The sequence below is a fragment of the Hemisphaericaspora subhashii genome, assembly GCF_019202705.1.
Source record: "Hemisphaericaspora subhashii strain CBS 10753 chromosome Unknown scaffold4, whole genome shotgun sequence".
Taxonomy (NCBI): Eukaryota; Fungi; Ascomycota; class Pichiomycetes; order Serinales; family Debaryomycetaceae; genus Hemisphaericaspora; species Hemisphaericaspora subhashii.
Window position 1 is genome coordinate 50,117 of NW_026057211.1, and position 27,494 is coordinate 77,610.

The window sequence follows — 27,494 nt, forward strand, 5'->3', positions numbered from 1 at the left end:
CTAAAAATATTTGCAACTAATATTGCAAAAATTTCCAAACCATTTCCCCTGATAATAGAACTCGGAAGAGCTTAAGAAGTCTAAATAATTTGTATCCCAACCGGTTCTTTATCTAAGAAAGTGATAAGATTAACAGTTCTCGTAGGCTGGGTGTTTAATAGAGCTTAGTATATTCCGGGAGAAAAGGGATTAACTCACGTCTGGTGCAAGTAAGATACAAAAAGAACCCGGCACAGCTCAAAAATAAGTTTAAATCTGAAGGCTTGAATTATAAAAGTGAATTATAACGTAGCCTGTTCGAACAATAGTTATAGTTAAGATAATTCAAATATCTGTACTGCTCAGTATTTTAGGTTTACTATTTTAATAAAACATAAAACATGAGATTATTTGCGCCACCTCCTCTTTTTGCCAACACATTGTCCTCTATCCGTGGATTACCGAACATATTTTAGAGAAAGATTTTGTCAATGTCTCCTATATCAAACTATTTTCTTCGCTTGTGATCATATTTTCCTGTCGAATTATTTTTAATATGTACCTGGGGCATGAAAAAGCGCAAATTTACAAACTTCACCATGATATGTACAATCCCTCCACCATCTTGATTGATAAAATGTACACTATCCGGACTTAAGAACGTACCGTTATACTAAACAAATTTTCGATTCAATGGCGGATCCTGTTTAGACAGGCGCTCTTTGTGCATATTTATCAAAATAAGAAAGCCAAAACCTGAGAAGTCACGTCGGTTGGACCTTTGTATCCCAGTTTAATAGCTCCGTTGTACCTACTGAGCTGTTAGCAAATCTAATTATAAACTTTATTATTTATAGATTTAGGCATCTTGATTTTCCTACCTTGACGTAACTAGACAGGAAGGCTACTAGACCAATAGAAAGTATTGCTCCGGCATATGCCGATCACGTTCCTAGGTTCTAAAACAAAGGTAGGTTTCTTTGGCTAGGAAGTAATGGAAGAGGAAACTGCCAGCTATTTTTTGACATGACTTAATACCCCAGTAACTAAAACAGAATTTGGAGAAATCCCAAAGTAGACGACACCCAAGTGTCAAAACTAGAACGAGTGCTGTTCATTTCAATAGTGTTAGTTGTTTTTCATAATAAACCTGGGGTGGTTTCTTTGGTGTGAAAGAGTTTCGGCATGAAGAAATGACTTGATTGCTTCTATCCATGATCTTCGTTATCTCAACTAATAGCGTTGCCAACTGGACAGAATTCAATCTGAAGTACGTAACCTCAGCGGGACTATACATGAAATATTTTGATAATTATAATCGTATATTCTAAGAAAAAAATCTATAAAAAAGGTGAATTATGCTTATGCCATCTTAAGTAGTTTTCCAAATCTTCCCAGCATAATGTTTAACAAATGCCAATGGATCTTCAATCTTTCCATCTTTAGGTATTTCAATATCACTGGCAAATGATTTCACTGGTAAGACCAAAATATCACTCACTAATTTTGGAATTTCTAATTCATGAAAATCTTTCCAAGAAACAATTTGAAAAATTCCTGATTGAATATAATCATTCAAATATTTCAAAATAATATCTGTCCATAATCCACATCCTGTCCATTTTGAAATATCTAAAGATCTTTGATTTGATGAACCTGTAAGTCTTAACTTTTCATTATCTACCAATCTCGCTTGTTTCCTTTTAGTGACTTCTACAATTGATGCAATAATTTCTCGAAGAATAGGATGTCCTGGTTTTGACTGGACAACAAATTGTCCAAATTCTAATCGTCTAGCTGATTCCTGTTTCCAATCTGGAGAATTTGAATCGGATCCAACAGCAACAATCATTCCAATTTCATTAGGACTAACATTTTCAGGAGTCCAATTGGGGATAGGTTGTAATGGGAAAGTATCAATATCGGCATATACACCCCCTTTGGCATACAAGACTAAATATCTAAAGAAATCCATTCTTAATATGACTTCGGGTAAACTTTCATATACTTCAATGATTTCTGGGATTTGTTGATATAAATATTTAATAAAAGTATGAGCGGTGTCATCATTAAATAATTCATGGACAAATCCGGGGTTTTTCCAGGCCCATTGAGATTCACCTTGTCTGAATTTTTCATCGAATCTTTCATCGTTTAATCCATGTTTCCAAGTTTGCCAAATATATGCTGGGAATTTTGAATGAGGATCATAGGGATAAAGATAGATTAATTTTTCTCGGATTGAAGCTGAAGGATTTGGGGTTTTTAATGATTTAAGTTCTTGAAGTAATTGTTTATTTTGTTTTTCAAGTTTGAGTAATCGTTCTTCTTGTTTTGTAAAGTATTTCTTATTAAGTTTATCTATTTTATTTAATAATTCATCTTGATTTTTGGTGTTTTCTGTTGATAAGAAATTAAAGATTTTATCATTAGGGATATTGGTGATTACTTCTGATATATCTTTAGATGAATCTATTGATGAAACTGTCACTACTGTAGCAAATCCTATTAATAAGAAGAATAAGAATAAAACAATCCATCTTTTCTTTATCCTTCCACCACCACTTTTAACAGTATATTTGGTCATGGTCAATGAGATCTGTGTCTGCTGCTGGATATCTATTGAAAATGAAGTTATATGTACAAGGATCCTTCCTTTGAGGGAGTATTTTGTGTCTATGAATCTATTGGATCTTGCCCTCTTCTAGGGTATTTGTGTATGTATTTATTGCTTAGCCAAGGCTGTAACAATCCCATGATGTTGGGATTTTTATTTTTCTCTAGGTGAGATCTTTTTGGTAAGGGTTTTTGACAGGGTATACTGCATATAGTAGTGGTTACATACAGATCTTAAACCACTATATATAAATTTTGTTTATATGAACAAAATTAAAGTAAATAAATAGATTCTAGTAAGATTAATTAATAATATTCTAATATTAATGAAATACTTATTACCATTATTACTAGTTCGTAAATATTCAAGATAAATAGACAATCTCCATAAATTGCATTTATTACTACCCATATTGAACAAAGTACACGACGTATTGTTCTATAAATAAATTTCCTGTATAATACACATGTGCATCCCATCTCTCTCTCTTCTACATCTATAGAGTAACACTGAAAGATATGGAAACACAATTATACGGAGGAGCAATTACAATCCAAAAACTCCCAGAGTCATTCATAGACATCTCACAATTTCGACAAGTTCCCAATAATCAAGAATGTTTTATGCATCGAAATCCTCAAGAATCAACTCTGGGAAAATATGATGAATCACTTATATTCGACTTATTAGAATCTGTCACTTGTTCTGATATAAAGGAAGCTATGAAATTGCATTTAGATGATTTATTTGATGAAAAAAGGGAAGATTATTTTGTAGAGGAATTTGAGGGTGGATGTTTTACGTATGTCATACTTAAAGAAGTTGGATACAAGAAGGTTGAAGTAGATAATCCAAAACTGATTGTTCTGTTTTTCTGTTTGATTCGATTGGAAAAAGTGAATACTGATGTATTGATTCAATATAATGTTCCATTAAGAAATGTGCGAATGAAACCAATTGATTTTAATGGCACTGATGATGAAGAAGGTGAGAGATTGAAGAGGATTTATACTCTGTTTAGACAAATTTCTATGAGTTTGAAGGTCAAAGATTGGAGTTTGTTTGGTTAGATAATTTTTTGTAGATAGAGATATTTAAATCATAGATGAAAGTGTAAGAAATTTGTATTAATAGAGAGGCTGGTGGTGCCCTGGTCCTAAAATAGACAATAGGTTGCATTTTGTCTTCTATTGCCCTACCCCAAGTTAACCTTTTTCTGATCTCAATTATTCCCAGTAAAGAAAGCGGTTGCTATAGGGTGTGTATAATTCAAAAAGGCATACAATAGACGAGCTCATCATTTATTGTTTACTTGTTTCACAATGACTACAGCTGACTACCCTAATCTGGTATTAAGTATATATGCCTGTGAAATTGACGGAAAAGTGTTGCAAAAAAGACAAAAGCTCACTTCTAAACAAATACACATGTAAATATAATTTCTTACTAAAGAATTGAACTTGAAAAATAACCTTTTATATTAAAGAACAATATTAAACTCATATTGGAAAGAAATGAAATATATAACAATTAACTAAACAGACATAAATAAAACCAAACCCATACCAAACCACCCATTAAATTTCATAGCAAAATACACTTTTCTTCTTCTTAAAGCCAATACCCTCTCACTCTCCTTATTCTGTTGTATTAAATGGAAAGGTTTGTAATAATAACAGTGAATAATTCAGTTGAGTATAACCACCAATTCCACTGGATAATAATTGATATCCAGTTATATAATAATATAATTTATCAATTGATTGTAATACAATCAATGGTAAATATTTAATAATATAATATATACCAACCAATACTATAGTTAAGTTAATTATATTAAATATAATTGTTTCATTGGTTGTTAATACTGGTATTGGACTATTATAATAATATAATTGATATAATCTATTCAATTTATATTTAACAGTAGCAATTGTACTTGTCTTGGATTGCATTATTACGAAAGGTATATCAATTAATAGTACAGTGTAGAACTTTCTCTCTCTACGAGATGGTGGTTATAATTACAAAGGGTATAAAAATTGAAGTTGCCTGAAAGACGGGAATTGGTGAAATATTTATATATCTGCCAAAAGCCGTCATCATTATCATTTTCATCATCATCTACTGTTGGGGGTTTCTTTGTTTTGTGAAAGATATGCAAGATCTACAAATAATATTCCATTGTATTGCTCTAACTTATTCCATCTGCCCATCTTTCTCCTCATATAAAAAAAAATGTCTGTGAGCAAATATTTTGCATCTATTCTTCAATGGCTAATTATGCATAAAAAATATTTAAATTTTTGATTATTTTTTCGTACCCTTCAAAACAAAGAACGGCAGCCGTGTCTTCCGATATAAAATATTCTTTCCGTCATCACCGTTTTTGTCTTTTTCATTCAAATTACTAATTGAACATTAACCGGACTTAGACACTAGATTTCCGACATCAACCATCCCCACCCTAATAAGATATTCTTTAACAAACGACCTGACACGTTGCCATCAGGACGCTACAACTAAACTCACATTTCCAATTGACCATGACTTCATTTCAAAGGCCGTATGACAATGACTGCTAGTATCCGCGCAATTTTTCATCGTTGAAGGTTTACTAGTACAAAAAGGTATGCCGACAATAGTTTAGTAAACAACATCGGACATTTCTCAATTGTTATAGTTAGCTCGCTTAACTAGTTCTGGATACTCGATGACCTACAAACGTTTCGTTATTCACATTTTCGGATTCTCGGACATTTTGAGAGCCATTCATAGACAATCTTACCTTCATCCTCAATTTACTTCTAGGCGATTCATTATGTTGGTTGGCTGTTAATTAGCGTTTTCTTGATTATGTAACGGGTTAGTCATTAGTCATCGGACTAATAAAACCGATTATGACCGACTCGCCCATTTCTGTTCATATTTATTTTTGCATCATTTACAGTTTTGTGTTTCTGCAACCCATTCCGATAAATTCCTTCTTAATGACACAAAACATTTATTGCGACCGACTAACAAATTTTTTAACCGATCCATACTCATTCACTTCGGCATCCAGTAGTTCCCCAACTCCGGTGGTATTTCTTACATTCTTCTACACAAATATTATATAACCTATCAAGGAAAGCTTTATACTAGACGAAAATGGTGGTTGTGGGAGCATCAAATGGTTTCTAATATGCAACAGAAAGATGCAAAAGATAGTTAAATTTAATTGGTTTTAACAATATTATTTTGACGTAAATGGAATAAAAATAATTCTCTCTAAATTCTTTAGTCACTTCGTGTGTTGTTCACTCATTTTTCTCAAACGATCCTTGACTGGGCTGAGGTTTTCTTCCTTATAGCTTTAAGTGATTACATATATATTCCCTAAACCACTACTAATTACTATGGTTTATCTTTTACAAGTAACCAATTTGAATTGCTAAACTCAAATCAGGCAGAATGTTTAGTCAACAACAACAACAACAGATGAAGAGGCAAAAATTGAGCAGCCAACTATCTAAGCTTCCTCAAGAACTAATCGAACTTATATTCTACTACATACCTGATGATTATATGGAAACGTACATTGATTTGCCATTCATAGGAAAGTATGCTATCAATAGGCTCTACGGATATATAGACATTATATCTTCCGAATCAGGGTTATGGGAGGATCGTGGCCCAAAAGTTTATGAATCTATTTATAAACTGATAATTAATCCAAAGACTCTTATTCAACGTATCAAGGATGGTAATAATGGAGTTTGTTCATATAAGCGATGGAGAGTCAATCAATTTGTTCAATTTTGTAAAACAAATATCGCATTTAGACCTAAGATTGTGCATTTCACGCTGACAGAACAGTTGGGTTGGCTCCATGAACATTATCCTCAAATTCTAAATCAATTGCCAAGAATCGATGTTTCAACGCCCAAATACAGTCTGTACATTTGGCAAGTTGGTGATTTCCCGAAAGATTACTTGCACTTAATTTTGGAAAACAAGCTCTCTGGTGATTCACTTCTTTTTAAACCAGGCTGGGGTGAAAATGTCAAAGAACTTGAATTATACACCATTGGCACGGAGGAGCTCCCTACGTTATTTCCAAACTTACAAAGATTAAGACTTGCCTTCGTGGACTTGTCGAAGCAACCATTGCCGAACTTGCCATCAAGTTTAAAGTTCTTGCAACTAACCACGTATACATTTGACAGATTGGATGTTTCTTATCTAGAAAATTTGAAACAAATCGTGGGTGAATCTTTAGAACCCTTGCATAGATTGGATAGATTCAAATTCCCTCTTGGAATCGAGCGGATATTTGTAAGGGGAGCAACGACTGACAACTCCGGAATAAACATAGAAAGTTTGGATAGTATACAACTATACGCTAATCTAAAAGAGGTACGGATTGGGCATCGTGACATATTTAGGAAAACCGAAATATTTTCAAAAAGAACTACCTTCCCTGAAAATTTACAAAAACTTGAAATTAGTTTGTCTCAATCTGACAATAACACCGATAGTAATGTGCCATTTGCCACCGTGGGGGAGAATTTGCATGTCCCGAATAACTTAAAGGCTCTACTACTCAGTACCTCGCAAATTAACTATCTGCCCGAGCAATTGGTGTTGCCTAAGTCATTAAAGGTCTTGTCAATTTTAAGTCAAATGAAAGGGTCTGAAAAAGAAGAGGATTGGTCTTCCGTAACATTCCCTACTGCTCTACTTGAATTAAACCTTCTGCTTGCTAGAATAGAAGGTATCACATTCCCCAACTGGTTGCAGAATCTACAAATAACTACAGGTTATCCGATTCAACCTATGAAGTTCCTTGAATTTGAAAATTTAGTTCAGCTTAAACTTGGCTGGTTTTTCAACGACGAATTTGTATTTAAATTTCCACCCAGCTTGAAGATTTTGGAAGTAAATAGTAATAACACTCTTAAGAAGGTCAAGGTTGAAGCTGCAAATTTGAAACTGGTGCAATTTTCAACGAGTAGCCTTGTGTACTTAGGTGCTTCCACTTTTCAGCTGCCTGATTCTGTTGATCTGCTTTCTTTGACTATTCAGCAGGGTATTGTTACTGCTACAGCAAATGTCTTTCCCCCATTGTTAAAGGAACTATATTTAAAACTGTGCAAAATAACATCTGATATCTTAGGGGAACTTCACTTAGAAGCTTATAAAAAACTTGTGAAATTGGATTTACTGAATAATATGATTTCTCGGTTAGAGAACAATACATTTCCAATATCCATAGAATATTTACGAATGGATGACAATCCGATTTCTATGTTTTCGACACCTGATGTATTTATGGAACTAATAAACTTACGGGAATTGAGTATGGCACGTAAATTAATAATGATTATGACCAGATCTAGGTTTTGGTGGAGAAGTACGCACCCCTCTCAATTAGCTAGTTATTTCCAATCAGACGATCAGAATACGTTAAATTTTCCATCGTCTTTGATAAGTTTGAATCTTGCTAATAATTGTTTACAAAAGGGAATGGTTGAAAAACTCAACTTTCTGACCTGCGGTCAACTTCAGGAATTGAGCTTGGATGCAAATTGGGAAATGACAGATGTCCAAATTCTTGTAGACCAACTAAAACTGTCGAGTCCTGATATGGTTGAGCTACTCTTGGATCGCCGACTTCGAGAGGAGGTCAATGAAGAAGGAATTAATTTCTTGAGTTTTTCTTAAAAGAAAAAGGTTAGTCTTGAATTCGAGTTTTGCAAAGGTTTGCAACCTTAATATTTTGTTCCTTTTCTCTCCGGTGCGCTTTTTTAGTTTATATGAAACTATAGACAATAAAATTATTTTTTACAGCAAATAGATAAGATAAAAAATAATCTCACTTTAGAAAATATCTTCCTTACTTCATTTTAAAACCACTAAAAACGATATAGATTGCGATTCAAACAGCTTATATATATTATACATTAACATAAAATAACGGTAATTACATCACTTGAAATTGTCTTAACTTAACACTTACAAAGCCATCCAATTATTTAATAAGAATATTGCTCAGTTTAACCGTTCGTGGTGGTGTCGCAATAGTCACAAAAGAGACATAATTAATTCCCGAGGAATGTCGTTTTTCCCAAACGACCCTTGAATGGACTGAGGTTTTCTTATTTGTAGTTTTAAATGCTTATATTTATTCCCTGAAGACTATGGGTAATTGCAGCCATTCATCGTTTACAAATAACCAATTTCAATTACAGGACTCATATCAGACAGAATGGTTAAACAATCTGAACAACCAAAAGTCAAAGGACAAAAATTGAGCAGTAAACTATCTGAGGTACCTCAAGATCTATTGGAACTTATATTTTACTTCATACCTGATGATTATTTGGAAACGTACATTGATTTGCCATTCATGGGAACATATGCTATAAATAGACTCTATGGGTGTATAGAGATCACACCTTCAGAATCAGGGTTGTGGGAGGATTGGGCCCCAAAAGGTTACAGATCTATTTATAAACGGATAGTTAATCCAAAGCTTCGTATTCAACATATCAAGGATGGCAGTAGTGGAGCTTGTTCATATAAGCGATGGCGAATCAATCAACTCGTTCAATTTTGCAAAGCAAATAGCGCATTTAGACCTAAGATTGTGCATTTCACGCTGACAGAACAGTTGGGTTGGCTCCATGAACATTATCCTCAAATTCTAAATAAATTGCCAAGAATCGATGTTTCAACGCCCAAAGACAATCTGCGCATTTGGAAAGTTGGTGATTTTCCAAAAGATTACTTACACCTAATTTTGGACAACACGCTTTCTGATGATTTACTTCTTTTTAAATCGGGCTGGGGTGAAAATGTCAAAGAGCTTGAATTATACACGTCGGCCCTGAAGGAGCTCCCCAAATTATTTCCAAACTTACAAAGATTACGATTTGCGTTCGTGGACTTATCGAATGAGCCATTGCCGAACTTACCATCAAGTTTAAAATTCTTGCAAATAGCAACGAATACCTTTGACAGGTTTGATGTTTCTCATCTACAAAATTTGAAGCAGATTGTGTTTGAATGTTCGGAAGCGATAGGTAGATTGGATAGATTCAAATTCCCTCTTGGAATTGAACGGATATTTGTAAGGGGAGCTACGAATATGGACTTCAGAATAAACATAGAAAGTTTGGATAGTATACAATTATACACTAATCTAAAAGAGCTTCAGATTGGAAATCATGGCCTATCTAACAAAACCGAAATATTTTCAAAAAGAATTTGCTTTCCTGAAAATTTACAAAAACTAGAAATCAGTTTATTTCAATCTAATCGTGTCACGGACTCTAATACCCCATTCGCCACCGTGGGGAAGGATTTTCATGTTCCTAATAACTTAAAGGTCCTACTACTCAGAACTCCCCAAATTAGTTATCTGCCTGAGCAATTGGCGTTGCCTGACTCATTAAGGGTCTTGTCAATTTTAACTCAATTCAAAGGGAGAGAGAAAGAAGAGCATTGGCGTCTTGCAAGATTTCCTCCTTCTCTACTTGAACTAACCCTTCTGCTTACTAGAATAGAAGGAGTTACATTTCCCAAATCGTTGCAGCGTCTACAAATAACTACCGGTTATCCGATTGAACCCATGAAATTCCTTGAATTTGAGAATTTAGTTCAGCTTAAAATTACAATCAAGAATATGGAGGAATTTATATTTAAATTTCCATCCAGTTTGAAGATTTTGGAAGTAAAGAATAACAAAACTCTTAAGAAGGTTAAGATTGAAGCTGAAAATTTGAAACTGATTCAATTTTCATCATTTAGATTTGAGTACTTGGATGCTTCTGTTTTTCAACTTCCTGATTCTGTTGATCTGCTTTCTTTGACTATTCAGCAGGGTATTGTTACTGCTACAGCAAATGTCTTTCCCCCATTGTTAAAGGAACTATATTTAAAACTGTGCAAAATAACATCTGATATCTTAGGGGAACTTCACTTAGAAGCTTATAAAAAACTTGTCAGATTGGATTTACTGAATAATATGATTTCTCGGTTAGAGAACAATGCATTTCCAATATCGTTACAGGATTTACGAATTGATGACAATCCGATTTCCATGTTTGTCAATCCCGATGTATTTATGGAACTAGCAAACTTATGGGAATTGAGTATGGCTCATCAATTAATAAGGACTACCGAATCTGGATATTTGTGGCGAAGTACAAAGGTCTCTAAATTAGCTAGTTATTTCCAATCAGACGATCGGAATACGTTAAATTTTCCATCATCTTTGATGAGTTTGAATCTTGCTAATAATTGTCTACAAAAGGGAGTGGCTGCAAAACTCAACTTTCTGACCTGCAGTCAACTACAGGAATTGAGTTTGGATGCAAATTGGGAAATGACAGATGTACAAGTTATTGTAGACCAATTAAAATCGTCGAGTCCAGATATGGTTGAGCTACTCTTGGATCGTCGGCTTCGAGGGTATGTTACTGAAGAAGAGATTAATTTCTTGAGTTTTTCTTAAAAGAAAATGGTGGTCTTGAATTCGAGTTTAACCGTAAAAAAGTAATTCGTGCTCTAGAAAATATCTTAAGAGTAATAGAATCTTTTAATAATTTAACAAAAGCTCGGTGTTAAGGGAAAATAAAGAAGATTTACAAAAATGACTATTTGTGGCAAATTACTAAAAAAAAAATAGAAAATAAACACAATATTGCAGCATTCTTCACTAGCCTCATAATGACATTTTCTGACATGAGAGAATAGCGGATTTATGCATGATTCTTTTTTGCGTTCACTAAAGTACAAGTCAATCCTGATGAGAGAGGTGTTTCTTAAGAAACTTCGATCTCATAAAAGAGAGTAAAGCCAAGCTCGTGTGGTTTCTGTAATCATCTATTTCCTCGTGGTGTTGTCGCTTATCGATTCAAGGTTTAAGGAGGAGTTATATATATCTTATATCATGTTCTAAAAGAAGTGTTCTACTAGAGATTGGTGATCTCAAAGCTTAAAACTAGCGACAACCCAGTTGAATGTTTCAACTATCTTGCCATCTAAAAATCTCTACCTAAATTATATAAAACTTCATCATGAATCAATTGTCCAGTTACATTCTATTAGTTACATACATAGATACATACATATACATTACCTACAAAATATCACTCACTAACCCACCTTTATTTCTCTTAGCCTTTTGTTTTCTCTTATCGACGATTGGAATCCCACCCCATCCATCATCCTCAGTGCTACTCTTCGCGGTCATACTCGAAGAAACTACAGCTTTGGCACCCCACGATGGAGTAGTAGATATCGCATTCACTCTCGGAATGACTTTTTTGGTTGATTTCTTTTCCAATGCTGGGAACTTACTACTATCAGCCACCCCTGTACTTCCATTTCTTGTGGAATTAGATGTTGAGGGAGTGTTGTGAATAGAACTGGATCCGAGCACTGGGAGTGAGGACAAACTTGGGGCTTTCTTGGTATTCTCGAGATACGTTGGTCTATAACTCGTTGATGCCTGGGAGGTGTTTATGATGGGAGAGTTGGATTTCTTGGGTTGGACAGATTTGAGAACAGTTGTATATCTGATTGGCTGTGATATTGGGTTGACTGGTTTGGCAACTGGACGAGTTGGTTTTCTTAATGCTGGGAATTTGTCTTGTGTTGAGGATGCAGATGAGGAGGAGCTGGATTTGACCCACGATTGGCTTAGGACGTTAGAGGATTTTGATCCACCTAATACTGGGAATTGTTCTCTTTCCTCTGTAATTTTTAATTCTTTAACGATTGATAATAAATCCGTTTGTAAACTTGATCCTTCGGTAAAGAATTCTGAAAATTCTTTAATCAAAAAATTCAATTCTTCAGTAGTTTGATGAATGAATAAATCTTGCTTATAAAACTTTAATAATTCTTGAGCAGTAATCTTTTTATTCTTAAAACTTGTGTTTAATTCATGAAATTCATCATATTTCTTCAAATCGTAATTTAAATAATGTTTTGCCCGTTCTTCAAATCTCATCCTCTTAACCTCGGGAGTTTGTTGTGCTGAATCATCTTGTCCATTCCAACCTCGAATAATCGGACTTGCGCTCCTTTGGAAATTAGATGATAATTGTGAAAAATGATGTGAATTAGATCCAATTACAATCTTATTGCCACTACCAGTTCCAGTTAGGTTTCCATGTTCTTTCAACATATGCGCAGTTAAATCCAAATCATCCCTAAATACAACAAACTTCTTCTCAACACAACTAGCAACATTACATACGTAATGTTCTTGTTGGAAATGATAATACAAGGAATCATAATTTCGATAATAGTCGGCAGTTTTGGGTTGGACTTGATCACAGATAAAACAACGTTCATGACGATCTCTAATATGGATATTTAATTCATCTTCGGAATAATATCGATTGTTTTTGTTTCTACAATGTTTACATTCTGGATGTCCAGTGAATCCTTCATCTTCATTACCTTCTGATTGATGTTTTTGTAATTGTTTAAATGTATATAATGATAATTCAATCTTGAATGCTTTTTTAAATTTTGAACAGATCAAACAATAATATTTCCCATGGACTTCTTTAGCATGATCTTGAAGTTCTTTGAAAGTTGGACAAATATCATTACAAATAGAACACATATTTGATAATAACAATAAGGTATCTTCCTTAGCATAATTGGAAGTGAAATCAACTTGATGTTTCTCATCAGTAGTAACTATATCATTGCTGGCAATATCATTATATTCTCTATGTAATTGTTCTGTGATTATAATTCGATCATTTTCACTACGACAAATTAAACACTGATTCTTTTCATATAGAGTACGTTGTCTGAATGTACATTTATGACAAGTAGTATGATTACATGGAGTTAGTGCGGCGTATTTGATATGTTCTGCACAAATTATACATTGTTCACCTTCTGGAATTTCCTCTTCTTCTTCTTCTGGTTTACTCTTTCCTGATTGATTACGATGTCTTTTGTATCCTCCACCTCTATTGCTAGTGTTGGATTTGTTACTTCCTCCGCGACTTACACGTGACTTCCTTTGATGTGGAGGTTTGTTGGTTTGTTCCTGATCTGCTGACATTTGGTTGGTGTGCTAATCTTTAACTAATGATATGTCTTGGGGCTCTAATTCGGAAGAACTTCAAAATTTTCAACGTCTTTTTTTTTTTGACATATTGTTGTTGCTGGAGGAACCAATCAAAAAAATTTTCCACATTATCAAAATCAATTAATCCGATAGTAAATACACCATCCATCCACCATATATATTTATATCTTTATAGTAGAGTATAAAGAATAGAGAAAGAGAGACTAGAGAGAAAGAATGTTTAATGTTAGTGCCACTTTAAATGTTAGTCGATTACTTTATAATCCAAGTTTATGTTTACCACATTCAATAATCAAATCATTTGATCAATTATCAATTCCAATATCAATTCCAAACAACTCAACCAGTCAGATAAAAGGAGTTGTATTGGATAAAGATAATTGCTTTGCCAAAGATCACGATGATAAGGTATGGCCTGCCTATCAAGTATGTCCCCTCCACTTTTTTATCCCAAAATATCGTTCTGATAGTGAACAATATAATATATACTAACAATTTGATAGGACACTTGGAATAAACTTAAAGAAACATATCCAAAAGAACATTTATTAATCGTCAGCAACTCAGCAGGAACAAATGACGATATAGATCATGTCCAAGCCCTCAAATTAGAAACAGACACTGGGGTAACTGTATTACGACATTCAACCAAAAAACCAGGTTGTTTACCTGAAATCAAAGAATATTTTGCTCAATTTGATATTAAACCTCTGGAAATTGTTATAATTGGGGATAGATTGTTTACGGATATGATGATGGCAAATATGATGGGAAGTTGGGGGATTTGGGTATGTGAAGGGGTTGAATTGAGTCAGAAGGTTTTTCCAAAATTGGAAAGACAGGTTTATGAAAGATTAGTGGGGACTAGACCTGAAAATCCTTGGGTTCCACCTACTCCAAATGAATAACCTACCCCAAATTAAGTGAAACTTCTCCAGAATGTATGGACGAGAGATGTTTATGTTTTATAATATTTGATATGCTACCAAATAAATTAATTGGTGTTTTTATTTTCTAAGGCAATTGCAAAATTTTCGCAATCATTTGAATGACAATTTATACTTGCAATTAGCACAAAGACAAATTTATAGAAGAAGAAGTTACCATAGATTCATATATTAGATTATATATAACTTAATATATATATACTGCAACCGCATTACTATCCTACTCACACCTCACATGAAGAACATCCAATATCAATAACAATAGTACAACAAAAAATGGTACATAACGTCCTATTTGATCCCCCCATTCCAGAAGGTCAAAGAATTGATGTTGGTAATAACACAATTGTCGATAATATTTACAGCATATATAACCTATCAGCTTTCAAGAATCTTTTCAGATTATATTTTGGGTTTCTATTGATTCAATATATATTAGTATATGCATCTGTTCCTTTGGAAGATATTGAAAATCGACCTCCTATTTGTGTTGTCACTTGTTTATATACTTTGATCATGGTATGTGTACTACCCCTGGGACTCATTTCTACTTGATGTTTTACTAACCCTGCTTGTTCTAGTTTGTCGTGAATTGTCTGATTCTCCCGTTGTGTTCAAGTACTATCCCCACATTACTTTCCCTTCGATGCATATTTGGTTCATTTATTCTTGAATTAATAACGTTAGTTTTCAATATCGTTGCTGTTGTCCAGAGTTTGAATGCTGGGGAGATGTTTCAGGTTGAAAAGAGGAATCCTGGAGGGATTGTCCAGACTAGAGTGGATACATATATTAATGTGTTTAATATATTAGCAATGGGTGTTACAACATTGGCTACCACGAGTGTATTTATGTTGTTTATCATTTGTTCAAAAGCTTTGGAGTATATAGCTAATAAAGTTGATAGAAGAGTGATTAAGAATTTAAATGAATCTTCTCAAAGTTCAATGGAAGAATATATGACTTTACAAGGGAAGTATTATCTGTTGTAATAAATTACCCTCTCTATTTATAAGGCTAATAACACAATAAAACATTAATATAATAATATACAAATATACAATAATCACAAATAACAATAATATACAAATTTAATAATAATAACAATAACAAATTGACATTCTAAAAGTATGCCATCCATAAAGTATCAGCAGCTGCTAAATTACGTGGATTAACAGCTTGTGAAATCAATTCTAAAATGTTCTGAGTAGCTACCCCAGATCCAGAAGATATATGACCCATCGTCATAACTCTCTTAATAATACTATCAACATTCAACCTAACAACATCACGAATTTGGTTATCATTGGCAGCAGCATTTGCACTACTACCATTAACACTAAGACTAGATCTATCATGTTGAGCAAACCAAGAAATCACTTCATCTCTAACAAATAATGTTAAATATTGTTCTAAATCAGATTCTGGTTCCATCAAAGCACGAGCAATACATGCAACATATACTGACAAAATTCCTTCTAATCCACTTTCACCAATTAATTTTTGAATATTTGGAGTCAATCTAAATGGAACCTGTTCAGCATTAACAAAAATTGGTGTTGGTTTGGCAGGTGCGGCACCACCATTAGCATCACCACTTGAAGTGGTATTGGCTTTACTTGGCATCTTACAGGGTAACATATCTGATGTCCAAACATTTCCTGATCCCATATTAACATGAATCTTCTGTGGTTGTCTAGCATTAACACACATCATATAAGTAGTAAAAATAAATGAAGCATATTGTGAAGTGAATTGTTTACGGAATAACCAAAAATCTTCAAAATTAGGATATAATTCAATAAAATAATTCTTTAATACTGTAGATGGAATTAATAATGATTGAATTGCACTTAAGATTTCAACTCTAATACTGGCTAAATCTGGTTTTGGTAATCTTTGATCATAAGCAGCTCTTAATTTCTCAATCGTATAAATAAATGGTTCATCACGACTCTTTCCATTCTTCTTACAGAAATCTTCGTAGACCTTTTGTAATGTAATATCCTTTGGATCATCATTCACAATTCTAATATGAGGTGATAATGGTACTGCAACAGGTAAAGTAAATTGAATATTACGACGACGAGTTTCCACTTTTCTTGAAATACTATCATTGAAAATTCTAAACAATTGGAAAACACATTCTTCACGACGACAATGACGAGCTGCTGGGAATTGAATTGCAAATGTATGTAAACTACCATCATGTCCTCTAATTCTTAATCTCTTATAACAAGCATTAGTTCCACGAGCTAAATCAATTGTAGGTAAGAATCGTTCAATCTTGACAAAATGACTATTATTATCTTTATTCAACAAATATTGACCTGGTACTTCAATTTCTTCAAATTTCTGATGATGAAATTCACTTAAATGTGGACATAAGTTTTCTAAATTAACTTCAGAAAATCTTCGATCTAATTTATCTTCCAATCTATCACGCCATTTCCTTAACTTAATAATATAAGTTTCCAAATTAGGTTTACCAATAACTAAATCTTTTTCAAATTCTGCACGGATTTGTTTAGGTAACACAGTTTCAGCAAATCTTGTAATATTAGCTTCAGTGATTGGTGGTAATTTAGCATCATCACGTGGATTTCCTAATCTATTCAAATATTGAACACCATCATTAAGTAATGCAACACCTAATCTATACGCATCTTCATCTGCAGTACATTTAAACCTTTGATTTATTTGATCAACTAATGATTCCAATGAAAGTGCTAATAATGGATATGCAGTCTTCAAAATACCCATGATCTCTTCAACATGTTCCAATGGTTGACGAACTGAATTTGGAATGTTATTTCTAAATTGTTGAATATTGCTACTGTTGCTTTGGGTGGATTGTGGACGTGGTGGTTGTGGTGATGATTGCAGCATTTGTGGTGGTGATTGATGTTGTTGAGTAGGTGATACTTGTGGTGAATGAGTTCTTGCTCTAACCGGAGATGCAGCAGTTTCAGTATTTCCATCAGTTGGTTGTTCTGTTTTACCATCTTGACTTGCTGCAGCGGCTGCAGCAGCAGCAGCTTGTTGACGAGCAATTTCAATAGCTTGACGTTGTTGAGCAGCAAAATCTTCCTTTGTTGTCCTAAGTTGGAAATGTAATGCTTGTGGATAACTCTTCGCAATTCTAACCAATACTTGTTTCGCCAATTTAGCCTCTTTATGAGATAATGAAGATAATAATTGTGGAATAAATGTAATCCAATACCAAACTGGAACTTCTCCTCTGAAATTTTCAAATGCTTGTGCTAATGTACCTGAAGCATCATCCAAACTTATCAACCACAAGATTCTAGCTAATAATTTCCTTGTTTTACCATTCTTGTAAAGACCAGCAGCTTGTAAGTAACAACTAATTGCATTATTGGCATAAACCATATCATTTGGATTTTCTTTGAAACGACGGTCATTGAACATACCCCATTCAGCCCATGCTTTAGGTAAATTAAGATCAATTTGAACTGAGGTAGCAAATGCTTTATTGGCTTCATCTTTTTGATTCAATTTATTCAAAAACATCCCTTTCAATGTGAAAAATTCTGCCTTTTGTTGAGTAGCAAAATAAACCAAATTAGTATTACTAATAACATCAAGACCAGTATTTAATTCATTTGGATTTTGATAATGACATTTAACTTGTTCTTTCAATTTCAAAAATGCTTCTTGGATTTCAATATTTGGTAATTGATAAATTCTAGTTAATTCCTTAATACAAACCTCTGGCATATTGTGTTTTCTAGCAACATGTGCAAATCTATTAATAACCCAAGCAATTTCATGGAATCCACGATAAGCATACGAATTGGCATTACCGCCAGCATTTGATTGTTGTAAAATTGGAATAAATGGCATATATACTTTGTTGATAACTTGGAAAGCATGTTGACGCCAAGTAACTAAATCATTCCAAATATTAATATCATCCCAAATATTAGGTAATCTTTCACGCCAAACCTGCAATACTCTCTTTAATTCTTGTGATTTAACATCCAAATTCTGAGCATTTGTAGTAACTAAACTTGCATATACTTGACTTGCTTCCATGAATTCAACATATTGTTGGAAAGTATGCAATAATGGAATATGAGCATTATTAAATCTTTGTGGTAATCCATGCCATTTACGTAATGCTAATTGAATACCTTCATCACATAATCTAGATAAATCTTGCAACGTTTCCTTTTCTTGTCCAAACCCTTGTAAACAAAGGAATGTTTCGAATACTTGACGACGTGGAGTTGGAACATCCATAACATTCTTAACAGTTTGATCTAAAGTTTCTCTATCATTATACCAATCAGCAACTCTCCAACCACATTCTAAAAGTAAATCAGAAAATCCTTCATGTCTAGCTAAATCAGTAAGAATATCCCAATGTTGTAATTTCTCAGAACATAAAATCCAATGATCTTCCCAAAGTGCATATTCTGATTCTCCATATGGTAATGCACCACTTCTAGCCTTGATCTGAGCAGTTTCATACAATTGTTGAGCTTTATCCCAAAGTCCAATTTGTTCATATGATAAAGCACTAATAGTTTCAGCATATTTGGCTCTTCTTCTCCATAATCCATAGAAAATATCATCTTCTTTCAAAGTAGCATATAATTTCGCCAATGCATCTTGAGTAACTTCACGAACTTCTGCATTTGCATTTACCGATTCTTCATCAATCTTTTCAAGAATATGAATACCTTGAGACCAGGCATTAAAATTAGCTGCAAGACATTCGACTGCAAATGGTGGTAATTGTAATCCATCACAACGAGCCACACCTTCCAATAATGATTGAATAACATTTGGTCTACTATCTATTTGACGAGTATGATAATCCTTTGATAACAAAATTACTAAGAATCTGGTGAAATCTAAATGTTCTGAACGAGGAATTGATGCAAATACAATTGGGAAAATACTAGCCCATGTCTTATGAATGGTATCACTACTTTGATAGAACATATCAATTAAAGATTCTAAAATATCACCAGCCTTAATATCTCCAACAGATTTCAAAAATTCAGAATGTTTGTTCAATAACTGGTTTAATTCATCATTGGAATGATCAACATCCATTTTGTGTTCTGGTTTTGGTAATGGATAAGCTTCTAATGGTGCCAATTGGTTTTCTCCATCAATAAGTTTGATAATCTTTCCATAATTAATCGAACCAAATATCAATTGCAATGCTTGATTCAACCATGGATAATCAGCTAAGAACTCCCAGTTTTGATCACGAATAACATAATATAGTCTCTTTGCCACATCTTTTTCCAAACTATTATTCAAGATTGACATTAATTTTCTTCTAATTGAAACATCAGCAGATCTTGTTCCCACTAAGAAAGGTTGTTCCATGCGGACAGTAAGTTCAGTACAACTAAATGTATCATCTTCAAAAATGTCAACGATGATTTGATAAAATTCTTTAGATAATGTAGGTTCACCTCTAATTTCGAAAACCATCATCTTGGATAAAATAGCAGCCTTTTCTTTAGTGGTTGGGAATAAATCAGTTCTTGAAAATACCCAATTCTTAACAATCTTGATAATCTTCTCAAGGGTATCCTTATCCAAACTACGTTCAATTAATTGTGCCAACAATGATAAAAAGATTCTTCTTTGATCTCCCAAATTTGAAATTCTCATTGAACATAAATTAAGAATTTTTTCAAGTAATTTAGTAGTCATCTTGGCTTCATATTCGGAATTTGAAGCTTCCTTGGAAGAAGAGGATGATGATTTTGATCCTTGATGAGTAATTGTAATATGATCCTTACAAAGTTTGCTAAATGTTTTCATAATCAGTGGAAGTAATGGATCCAATGTGGAAGGTCTATAGTTGGCCAATGTCCATGATAACGTAACACCAGCAGCAACTGATGGCATATCTCCCAAATCTTCAGAGACCGTAGAAGTCAACAATGAAATAAACTCTTTAACATCTTCTTCTTCATCCTCTTCCTCTTCTTCTGATTCCTTTTGATCATTTATGGCTTTAAGGACAGTAGATAATACACGTTGTAAAACCTCTTGAATATCATGATTATCTGATCTGATACATTTCTCAAGTAATTTCTGCAAATAAGAAAGATTAGATACAATCCACTCTGGTTTCTTCCATTCCAAAACAACACCTAAAACTTCCAATGCATTCAAGCAATACCCAAGTAAATTATTAGAATTCAAATCATTCGAAAGCAAGAACTTTTCAAAGAAACTAAGCTTAACAGACACTTCATGCCAATGTTCAGGACTCAATAAATCATACAATATACCTAATGCTTTTTGACCCAATTCACTTTCTGAAGCTCTTTGTGGACTGATGCAAACATATCTGATCAAGAAAGTTACACATGCTTCTCTTTGACCAAATGGAATTGAATAATTTGGAGAAGTAATAAAGTCATGCCCATCACTCAATTTTGAGTCTTCTTCAGGAGATTGCTGCTCTTGTTGCTGTTGTTCCCCTTCTTCATCCTTGATTTCTTCCAATTGATCTTCTTCAACCTTTTCTTCATCTTTCACTTCCTCTTCCACTTTCAATGATTTGGCTTTTCTTTCCCAGTATAAAATCAATTCTGCCAATTCAATAGCCAACACTTGATTCTCAATTGCAGGATTAGCAAGAATAGTCAATTTCCCCATAGCAGTAATAATATTTGAAATGAAATGTTCTCTAGCCACAAAGAATAAATCTGGATGTTGAACAATAAATTGATACACATTCAAAACTTGAGTCACGTTAAATCCATCTTCTGAAATAATACGACGAGGCCATTTCAACCAACTTTCAGGAGTATCTGTATCCTTCATTCTTTCGGACATAACAGGAGCCAAAATATCTAAAGCTTGTCTAACCAAATGTCTAGAATCAGTTTGATGAGTTCTTAAAAGTGCCACAAACACTTGAGTAGCCAATTTAGCTGGAGTCTCATAAGCAGAAATGAAATATGATGTAGTGACATAGGCAACTTGTTTAGTAATATTATCTTCCAACTTGATATAATTCCAACTGAACTTAATAATATCTTTACGTAAATCACTAATGAAAGCTGGTGCTAATTTAAGTAATAGTGCTGCCACTTCAAGTAATGCATATCTATAACTATCCATCGAACCTGAAGAATGATCAGTAATGATATCCTGGGTCGATTTCCAAATATTATTGCTTAATTTCTCTAACCATTCTGGATGTTCTTTAGTAAAGAATGCATCTACTTTCCCATTCTTATCATATTCATAAATGAAAATTGGATTGAATACTTTCTTCAAAAAGAAAATCTTGGATTTCAAACATGGATCAGCTTCACTCACAAATTCAATAGTCTTATTCAAAAATCTCTCTCTAGTTTCAATATCCTTGCTTGCAACAATATCATTAAAAAGATAATTCTCTACCACATCAGAAATCTTCAACTTCAATCTAGAATGACGATCGACAATCATAAACACAATATCAAATTCTTGTGGGTTTCTAGTCACATAATTCACAATAATACTCTGTAACTTTTCAATTCCTTGATCACTTTGGAAATGAGCTGCTGAAATCAATGGTGCCTTTCTAATATCTGATATATCTTCCACGATTTTTGATAACTTCAATAATAATTCACGTTGATTGTCAAACCAGCTATTATCATGCTTAGTTATAGATTCCAATAAATCAATCATATTGGCAAATTTAATAACTTTCAATTCTTGATCAGATTCATTGGTAATATCATCCATTAAAACTGTAATTTTATCTTCTGCCATCTTTCTAATATTTTCGCAACCTTCCATTCCAGCAATCATAGCCAACATATTTCCCAATTTTCTATTCTTGAAATTCTTAACTAAGTATTCAATACAATTTTCTGCAAATCGATTCAAAAATTTCGAAATTGGTTTTCTAAATGGTGAATCCTGATGACGATCTAAATGCCCTTCCAAATATTGTAAAGTATTGATAATCTCTTCCATAAAAGTATATGCTTTGGCAGGTAACAAATGGAAAATATTCAAAATGGCCATCACAATCTGTACCGTATGATTATTTTCTAAATCTTGACCAGCAATTTGTCTTAATGTATTAATCTGAGCCCAAGCCATTAAATGATCTAATAATTTCCTACCAATTTCAACTCTAAAATAAGAAATCAACAATTCTAATAATCTAGCTAATGCTTCCAATCCCGACACAGTCAATTTCTTATGATCAGATAAATTCATAAGCATAGGTCTTAATCCATTCTGTAATAATTCCTTAGGTAACTTTGCATTCTCTTGCAAACTTGAAGCTAATCCTTGATGTGCAGCATTAATGATTTCTGTAGATTTGTTACACAATGCCTTGAAGAAAACCCCCAATATTCTAATTCTTGCTTCAGCTAAAGATCCCAACGAAAAATCTGGTTTTGTTAAAGCTAATGAAAGCAATTTGATACAAACCACTCTAAGTTCAATCAATTGTTTTGAAGTACGGTATTCATAAAGACGATGTACATTAGCTAATGATTCATCTTCAGCATCAACCAAAGCCAAAGCTTCTAACAACAATCTATTCAATTCTTCATTAAATGTCAAAAATGTATCTGGTAAAGCTAAACAAAATGTAATTGCATCTATATTTCCAATTTGCATTGGGAATGGTAAAGCTCTCAATGGCTTTCCAAATATAGGTGTTAATAATAAATGTTTACATGGACCCATAATTGAAGCAATTGGAACACCAGTTGTTTCAGATAAGACTTTCAAAGCTTGTTGAGCAACTTCACGAACCATTGGAGTTGGACTTGCTAAATCATAAACCAAAGCCCCGACTAATGTTTGAAATGGTTTTTCCAAGACAGTTTCCTTAGTGATTCCAGTATTACAAGTTTTCAAAAGTTCCAAAACCAATGTTTTAGCAGATTCACGAACTTCATGTGGTGCGGTTTCTGGAGTATCTCTCAATATAAAAAAGATTGATCTTACCAATTCAAATTGCCTCTTAAAGAACCATTTTGCAGGTATACCCAAATCATGAAACATTGTTTTAAGACCTAAGATACCACCTAATTTAGCATAATAATATTCATTATAACAACAATGAGTAAACTTGTAAAACATCGATCTGAAAACTGGAGAATACAAAGCTAATTCTTCTGATCCACCAAAAATAGTAACTGTAGTTGAATAAATCTTCTTGATTGAATCAATCCCTTTTTGTCTAACTTCCTTATCCCAGAAACTTAATGCATAATTCAACCCATTCAAGAAAACAGTTTCACTAATATAGGCTTTTCCTTCATTATCATTCACCGAAAACCTTCTTTCTTTCTTGATACGGTCAATTACAGAAGTACCCAAATGAAGTAATGTAAAATGAGTAGTTAATCCATCAATCAATTCACTAGCTTCTTGTTTCAATTCTGGAATCGAAACTGAATAAAACATCATTTCTAACAATTTCGAAAATAATTTCTGTTGTCTATCTAATTTAGCCAGATCTTTAATTCCTGAAGGTTCTAATTCCATTCCATTAATTCTACCACTACTACCGCCATTAGCTTCTTGATCTGTTCCTGTATGATCTTCCAATTTATCCAGTTTTAAAACCTCAATAGCTTGTTCGATATATCCCACAAATCCTTCATCTATTCTCGAATTATTAATGAACAACTTCAAAATGGAAGCTAAATAATTAAATGCACTAATCCTATAATGTTCCTTCAACCTAACATCTTCCAACAATTTAATAGCTGATTCAACCCCAGGAGTGATCGAAATAGGTACTTGTCCATTCAATCCATGTATTGTGAATAATGCTTTAACTTCTTGATCCAATTCAGATTGAGTTGCTAATTTTTCCCCTGGTTTGAAATGACGATGATTTCTTCCACCTAATTTACCCAAGATTCTAATAGCAGTATGAGAATGTTGATGATGATAAGGGACTGGTTCTAAATGTTTCCATAATGCTGCCATAATGTCGTCAATAACTGGTTCAATCATGGGGTCGAAATATTCTGCAGTAAGGTTGTCAACACATAATTCGAAAGTACGTAATCCTTGGCTGACTAATTCTTGCGATCCATTCAATGCATATACTAATGGACGTGTGAGGTAGTTGAGATGGGGGACAAGGACTGAAAGTCTAACAGGGACAGTTAAGCATAATTCAACGTATATGTCTCTTTCATATGGTCTTCTGGTGTTGGCAATCATTTTGTTGAGATTTTCTAATAAAACAGGCAAAATTGGCATGATTTCTTTATATAAGTTTTCAAATCTTCCACCACTAATACTTCTGAATAAAATCCTAACTAAATATGAATATACGATTGGCTCTTCAGCTTTTGTACCTAATTTCAATGATTCCAAAATCAAATAATTCAAATGAGGTAATATCACAGTTTCATTAGTTGTGGGAAATAAATTAACCGACATGAAGCAAAGTTTAAACAATCGAATCAAGATATTTGATTTAATCAAATCTGCCAGTCCCAATTGATCTAAATTATCTCGAAGGAATGAAATCAAAATACTTGAAAAATTGGCCAGTGTAACTTCACTAGCTAAAAAGAATTGTGGTAAATGTAACAAAGCTGCATTTTCCAACATTGATTCAAACATAAATGGTAATTCAGAACTAACAATTTCATTAAATGAAGCTGGATCAACATGAATGAAAATAGTGGCAAAGATTTCCATTAAATCTTTTTCTTCTTTTGATGAAGTGATTGGTAAATTTGGTCCACCAGTTGAGAAATCGAATGCTTTAGCTTGTTGGATTGATGGTTTTGGTTTGGACACTGAAAAGAATCTAAGACAAGTTATACCACCCCTAAATAATGCTCTTAAGATATTGACTTCTTCGTAGGAGATTAATTTTGCTGAATCATTCCACTTATCATAATTGACCTGTTGACCTGGATTCTTTGGATCTGGTGTAGGTTGTGGTGGAACTGGTGGATTACAGTTCTTCAACCCGAAAATAACTGATTTCAAAAATGTCATCAATGTTTTAAATAAGTATCTTGCATCTTTCAATAAATCAGTATTACTTGTAACTGGATAACTTGCAATTGGCGAATGAGAATCAATATTGAATAAATCGAGTGGGAAAGTTTCTTCATCGTCCTCTTCTTCTTTCTTTTCTGGTTCTTCTTCTTCAATCTTCTTGTCCTCATCCATCTTATCTTCATCCTCATCAATCACAACTTCTTCCTGGTCAACATCCATTTTATCCTCATCAACTAATTTACTTTCAGGTTGTTTCTTAGAATATCTTTCAATAGCCAATTTTGCTTCTTTTTCTTTCAATCCCTTCTTTCTTTCAAATTCCTTATGTTTGGCAATAATAAACTTATATTTCCTATTCAAGCTTTCAAATCTCTTAGCATAAGAATCAATAATAATCAAAAACAATTGTCTTCCTTCCAATTTGTTAGGTAATTTCATAATTCTTTCCACTAAATTCAATAGTAATTTCGCACTCATGATTTGTACAGTCAAAGCCAAACTATCATCTTTTAATAAATCACAATAAATATTCACAGTACTCCAGATTTGTTTTGGTGTTAATTCATTTCTCACATTATGAATAAAATCAGCAACTGTACTATATGCCAATGGTCTTAAAGTTTCATAAGAAGTTAATCCATCACCAATTAAGATCTTTTCATTGAATAATAATTCGATTTGGGGAATGAATTGAACCCTGAAGGGAGTAGATAAAATATGTCTTGTGGCATGTAATAATTCTTTACGTGCAACTGATAATTCAGCAGGACAATCTTGTAATAAACGTAAGATCACATCAGGGACTGATTTTGATTGTTCAGAATTTAAGTATTGATTGGCATATCCTCTAATAAACACATATGCTAAAAATGAAGCAGCTTTGACTTGTCCCAAGATGAAATCAGAATATGCTTGACGATTAGTAATTTTGGGGGAAATGGAAGTGACTATTTGATTTGGTGATTCTTGTCTATATTGCTTTTGTTGTTCAACTTGCAATGTCAATATGGTGATTATTTTGGGTAAAAAGATTGAAAGGGACGATTGAACTAATGCTTTGTAAGATGAATATAATGAAACCATGGTTATAGGACATTCAGCTAATGTTTTGAAAGAAAACATGGCTTTTCTCAATGATTTATTAGAAGCTGTTGGGGTTTCTTCAAATGGTGAAATGTCAGTTGTTGATTTGTCTTGTTCTTCTTCATCAGCTGTTGTTGTTGTTGTATCTTGATTAAAAACCTCTTGAACTGTTTTTGGCATATTATCATAGATTTGTCCAATAATTTCCACAAATGGTTTAACTTTATCAGCTAATTTAGATTTATAAGCTTTATGTAAACTTGTAATAATCTTCATACATAATACCCCATTATCTTCATTTTCTTCAATTAATATTTTAGTTAAAGTATTTAAAATATCTTCAGCAAAAGGTTGAAAAGTTTCATTCATAATTGATCTATGAAGTATTTCTAATATAGAATTACGTAATTTATGTTCAGGAGATGAACTAATAAATGAAATGGGAGTATCATTCAATGTCTTATTAAAGATTGGGATTAAATGAGTTAAAAAGTATTCATATTCAGCGGCTCCATTAAATGTTTCTATAGTATCTAATAATTCTGATAATATTGAATGTTGTTTGGTGTAATCAGTTTTATTGTCATTAATTCTAGATACAAACGCGTCTAGCTGTGCTGTATATGACATTACTGGTGGTTGTTTCTTACTCTCTCTGATTTGTTAGTGCCAATTGTTTATGGTTGTAAAAAAAATGAATCTTATTTGAAAAAAAAAAAAATTATTGCAGGAAATTCAATTTACCCTGGAAAATCATTTT

General features: G+C 33.1%; 8 protein-coding genes across 8 annotated transcripts; 5 read left to right on the forward strand and 3 right to left on the reverse strand. All coding sequences in view use genetic code 12, as the record gives it.

Annotated features, from left to right (window-relative positions):
- Positions 1 to 1,351: 1,351 nt before the first annotated feature.
- On the reverse strand, positions 1,352 to 2,566 carry HOC1 (alpha-1,6-mannosyltransferase; the record flags this gene model as incomplete). Its single annotated transcript, XM_049410522.1, has 1 exon — positions 1,352 to 2,566. One exon carries the CDS (start codon positions 2,564 to 2,566, stop codon positions 1,352 to 1,354), a length of 1,215 nt encoding a protein of 404 aa, XP_049265833.1.
- Positions 2,567 to 3,114: 548 nt separating this feature from the next.
- J8A68_000808 (Ran GTPase-binding protein) lies at positions 3,115 to 3,666 on the forward strand (the record flags this gene model as incomplete). The annotated part of the gene is made up of 1 exon (XM_049410523.1): positions 3,115 to 3,666. The coding sequence occupies one exon, from the start codon at positions 3,115 to 3,117 to the stop codon at positions 3,664 to 3,666; it is 552 nt and encodes a 183-aa protein (XP_049265834.1).
- Positions 3,667 to 6,049: 2,383 nt separating this feature from the next.
- Positions 6,050 to 8,302, forward strand: J8A68_000809 (uncharacterized protein; the record flags this gene model as incomplete). The annotated part of the gene is made up of 1 exon (XM_049410524.1): positions 6,050 to 8,302. One exon carries the CDS (start codon positions 6,050 to 6,052, stop codon positions 8,300 to 8,302), a length of 2,253 nt encoding a protein of 750 aa, XP_049265835.1.
- A 544-nt stretch (positions 8,303 to 8,846) lies between these two features.
- Positions 8,847 to 11,096, forward strand: J8A68_000810 (uncharacterized protein; the record flags this gene model as incomplete). The annotated part of the gene is made up of 1 exon (XM_049410525.1): positions 8,847 to 11,096. The coding sequence occupies one exon, from the start codon at positions 8,847 to 8,849 to the stop codon at positions 11,094 to 11,096; it is 2,250 nt and encodes a 749-aa protein (XP_049265836.1).
- Positions 11,097 to 11,723: 627 nt separating this feature from the next.
- Positions 11,724 to 13,676, reverse strand: J8A68_000811 (E3 ubiquitin-protein ligase; the record flags this gene model as incomplete). Its single annotated transcript, XM_049410526.1, has 1 exon — positions 11,724 to 13,676. The coding sequence occupies one exon, from the start codon at positions 13,674 to 13,676 to the stop codon at positions 11,724 to 11,726; it is 1,953 nt and encodes a 650-aa protein (XP_049265837.1).
- A 243-nt stretch (positions 13,677 to 13,919) lies between these two features.
- J8A68_000812 (phosphatidylglycerophosphatase) lies at positions 13,920 to 14,611 on the forward strand (the record flags this gene model as incomplete). The annotated part of the gene is made up of 2 exons (XM_049410527.1): positions 13,920 to 14,129; positions 14,207 to 14,611. The coding sequence occupies 2 exons, from the start codon at positions 13,920 to 13,922 to the stop codon at positions 14,609 to 14,611; spliced, it is 615 nt and encodes a 204-aa protein (XP_049265838.1).
- A 315-nt stretch (positions 14,612 to 14,926) lies between these two features.
- On the forward strand, positions 14,927 to 15,642 carry J8A68_000813 (uncharacterized protein; the record flags this gene model as incomplete). The annotated part of the gene is made up of 2 exons (XM_049410528.1): positions 14,927 to 15,169; positions 15,232 to 15,642. 2 exons carry the CDS (start codon positions 14,927 to 14,929, stop codon positions 15,640 to 15,642), a joined length of 654 nt encoding a protein of 217 aa, XP_049265839.1.
- Positions 15,643 to 15,772: 130 nt separating this feature from the next.
- TRA1 (histone acetyltransferase) lies at positions 15,773 to 27,364 on the reverse strand (the record flags this gene model as incomplete). The annotated part of the gene is made up of 1 exon (XM_049410529.1): positions 15,773 to 27,364. One exon carries the CDS (start codon positions 27,362 to 27,364, stop codon positions 15,773 to 15,775), a length of 11,592 nt encoding a protein of 3,863 aa, XP_049265840.1.
- Positions 27,365 to 27,494: the final 130 nt, after the last annotated feature.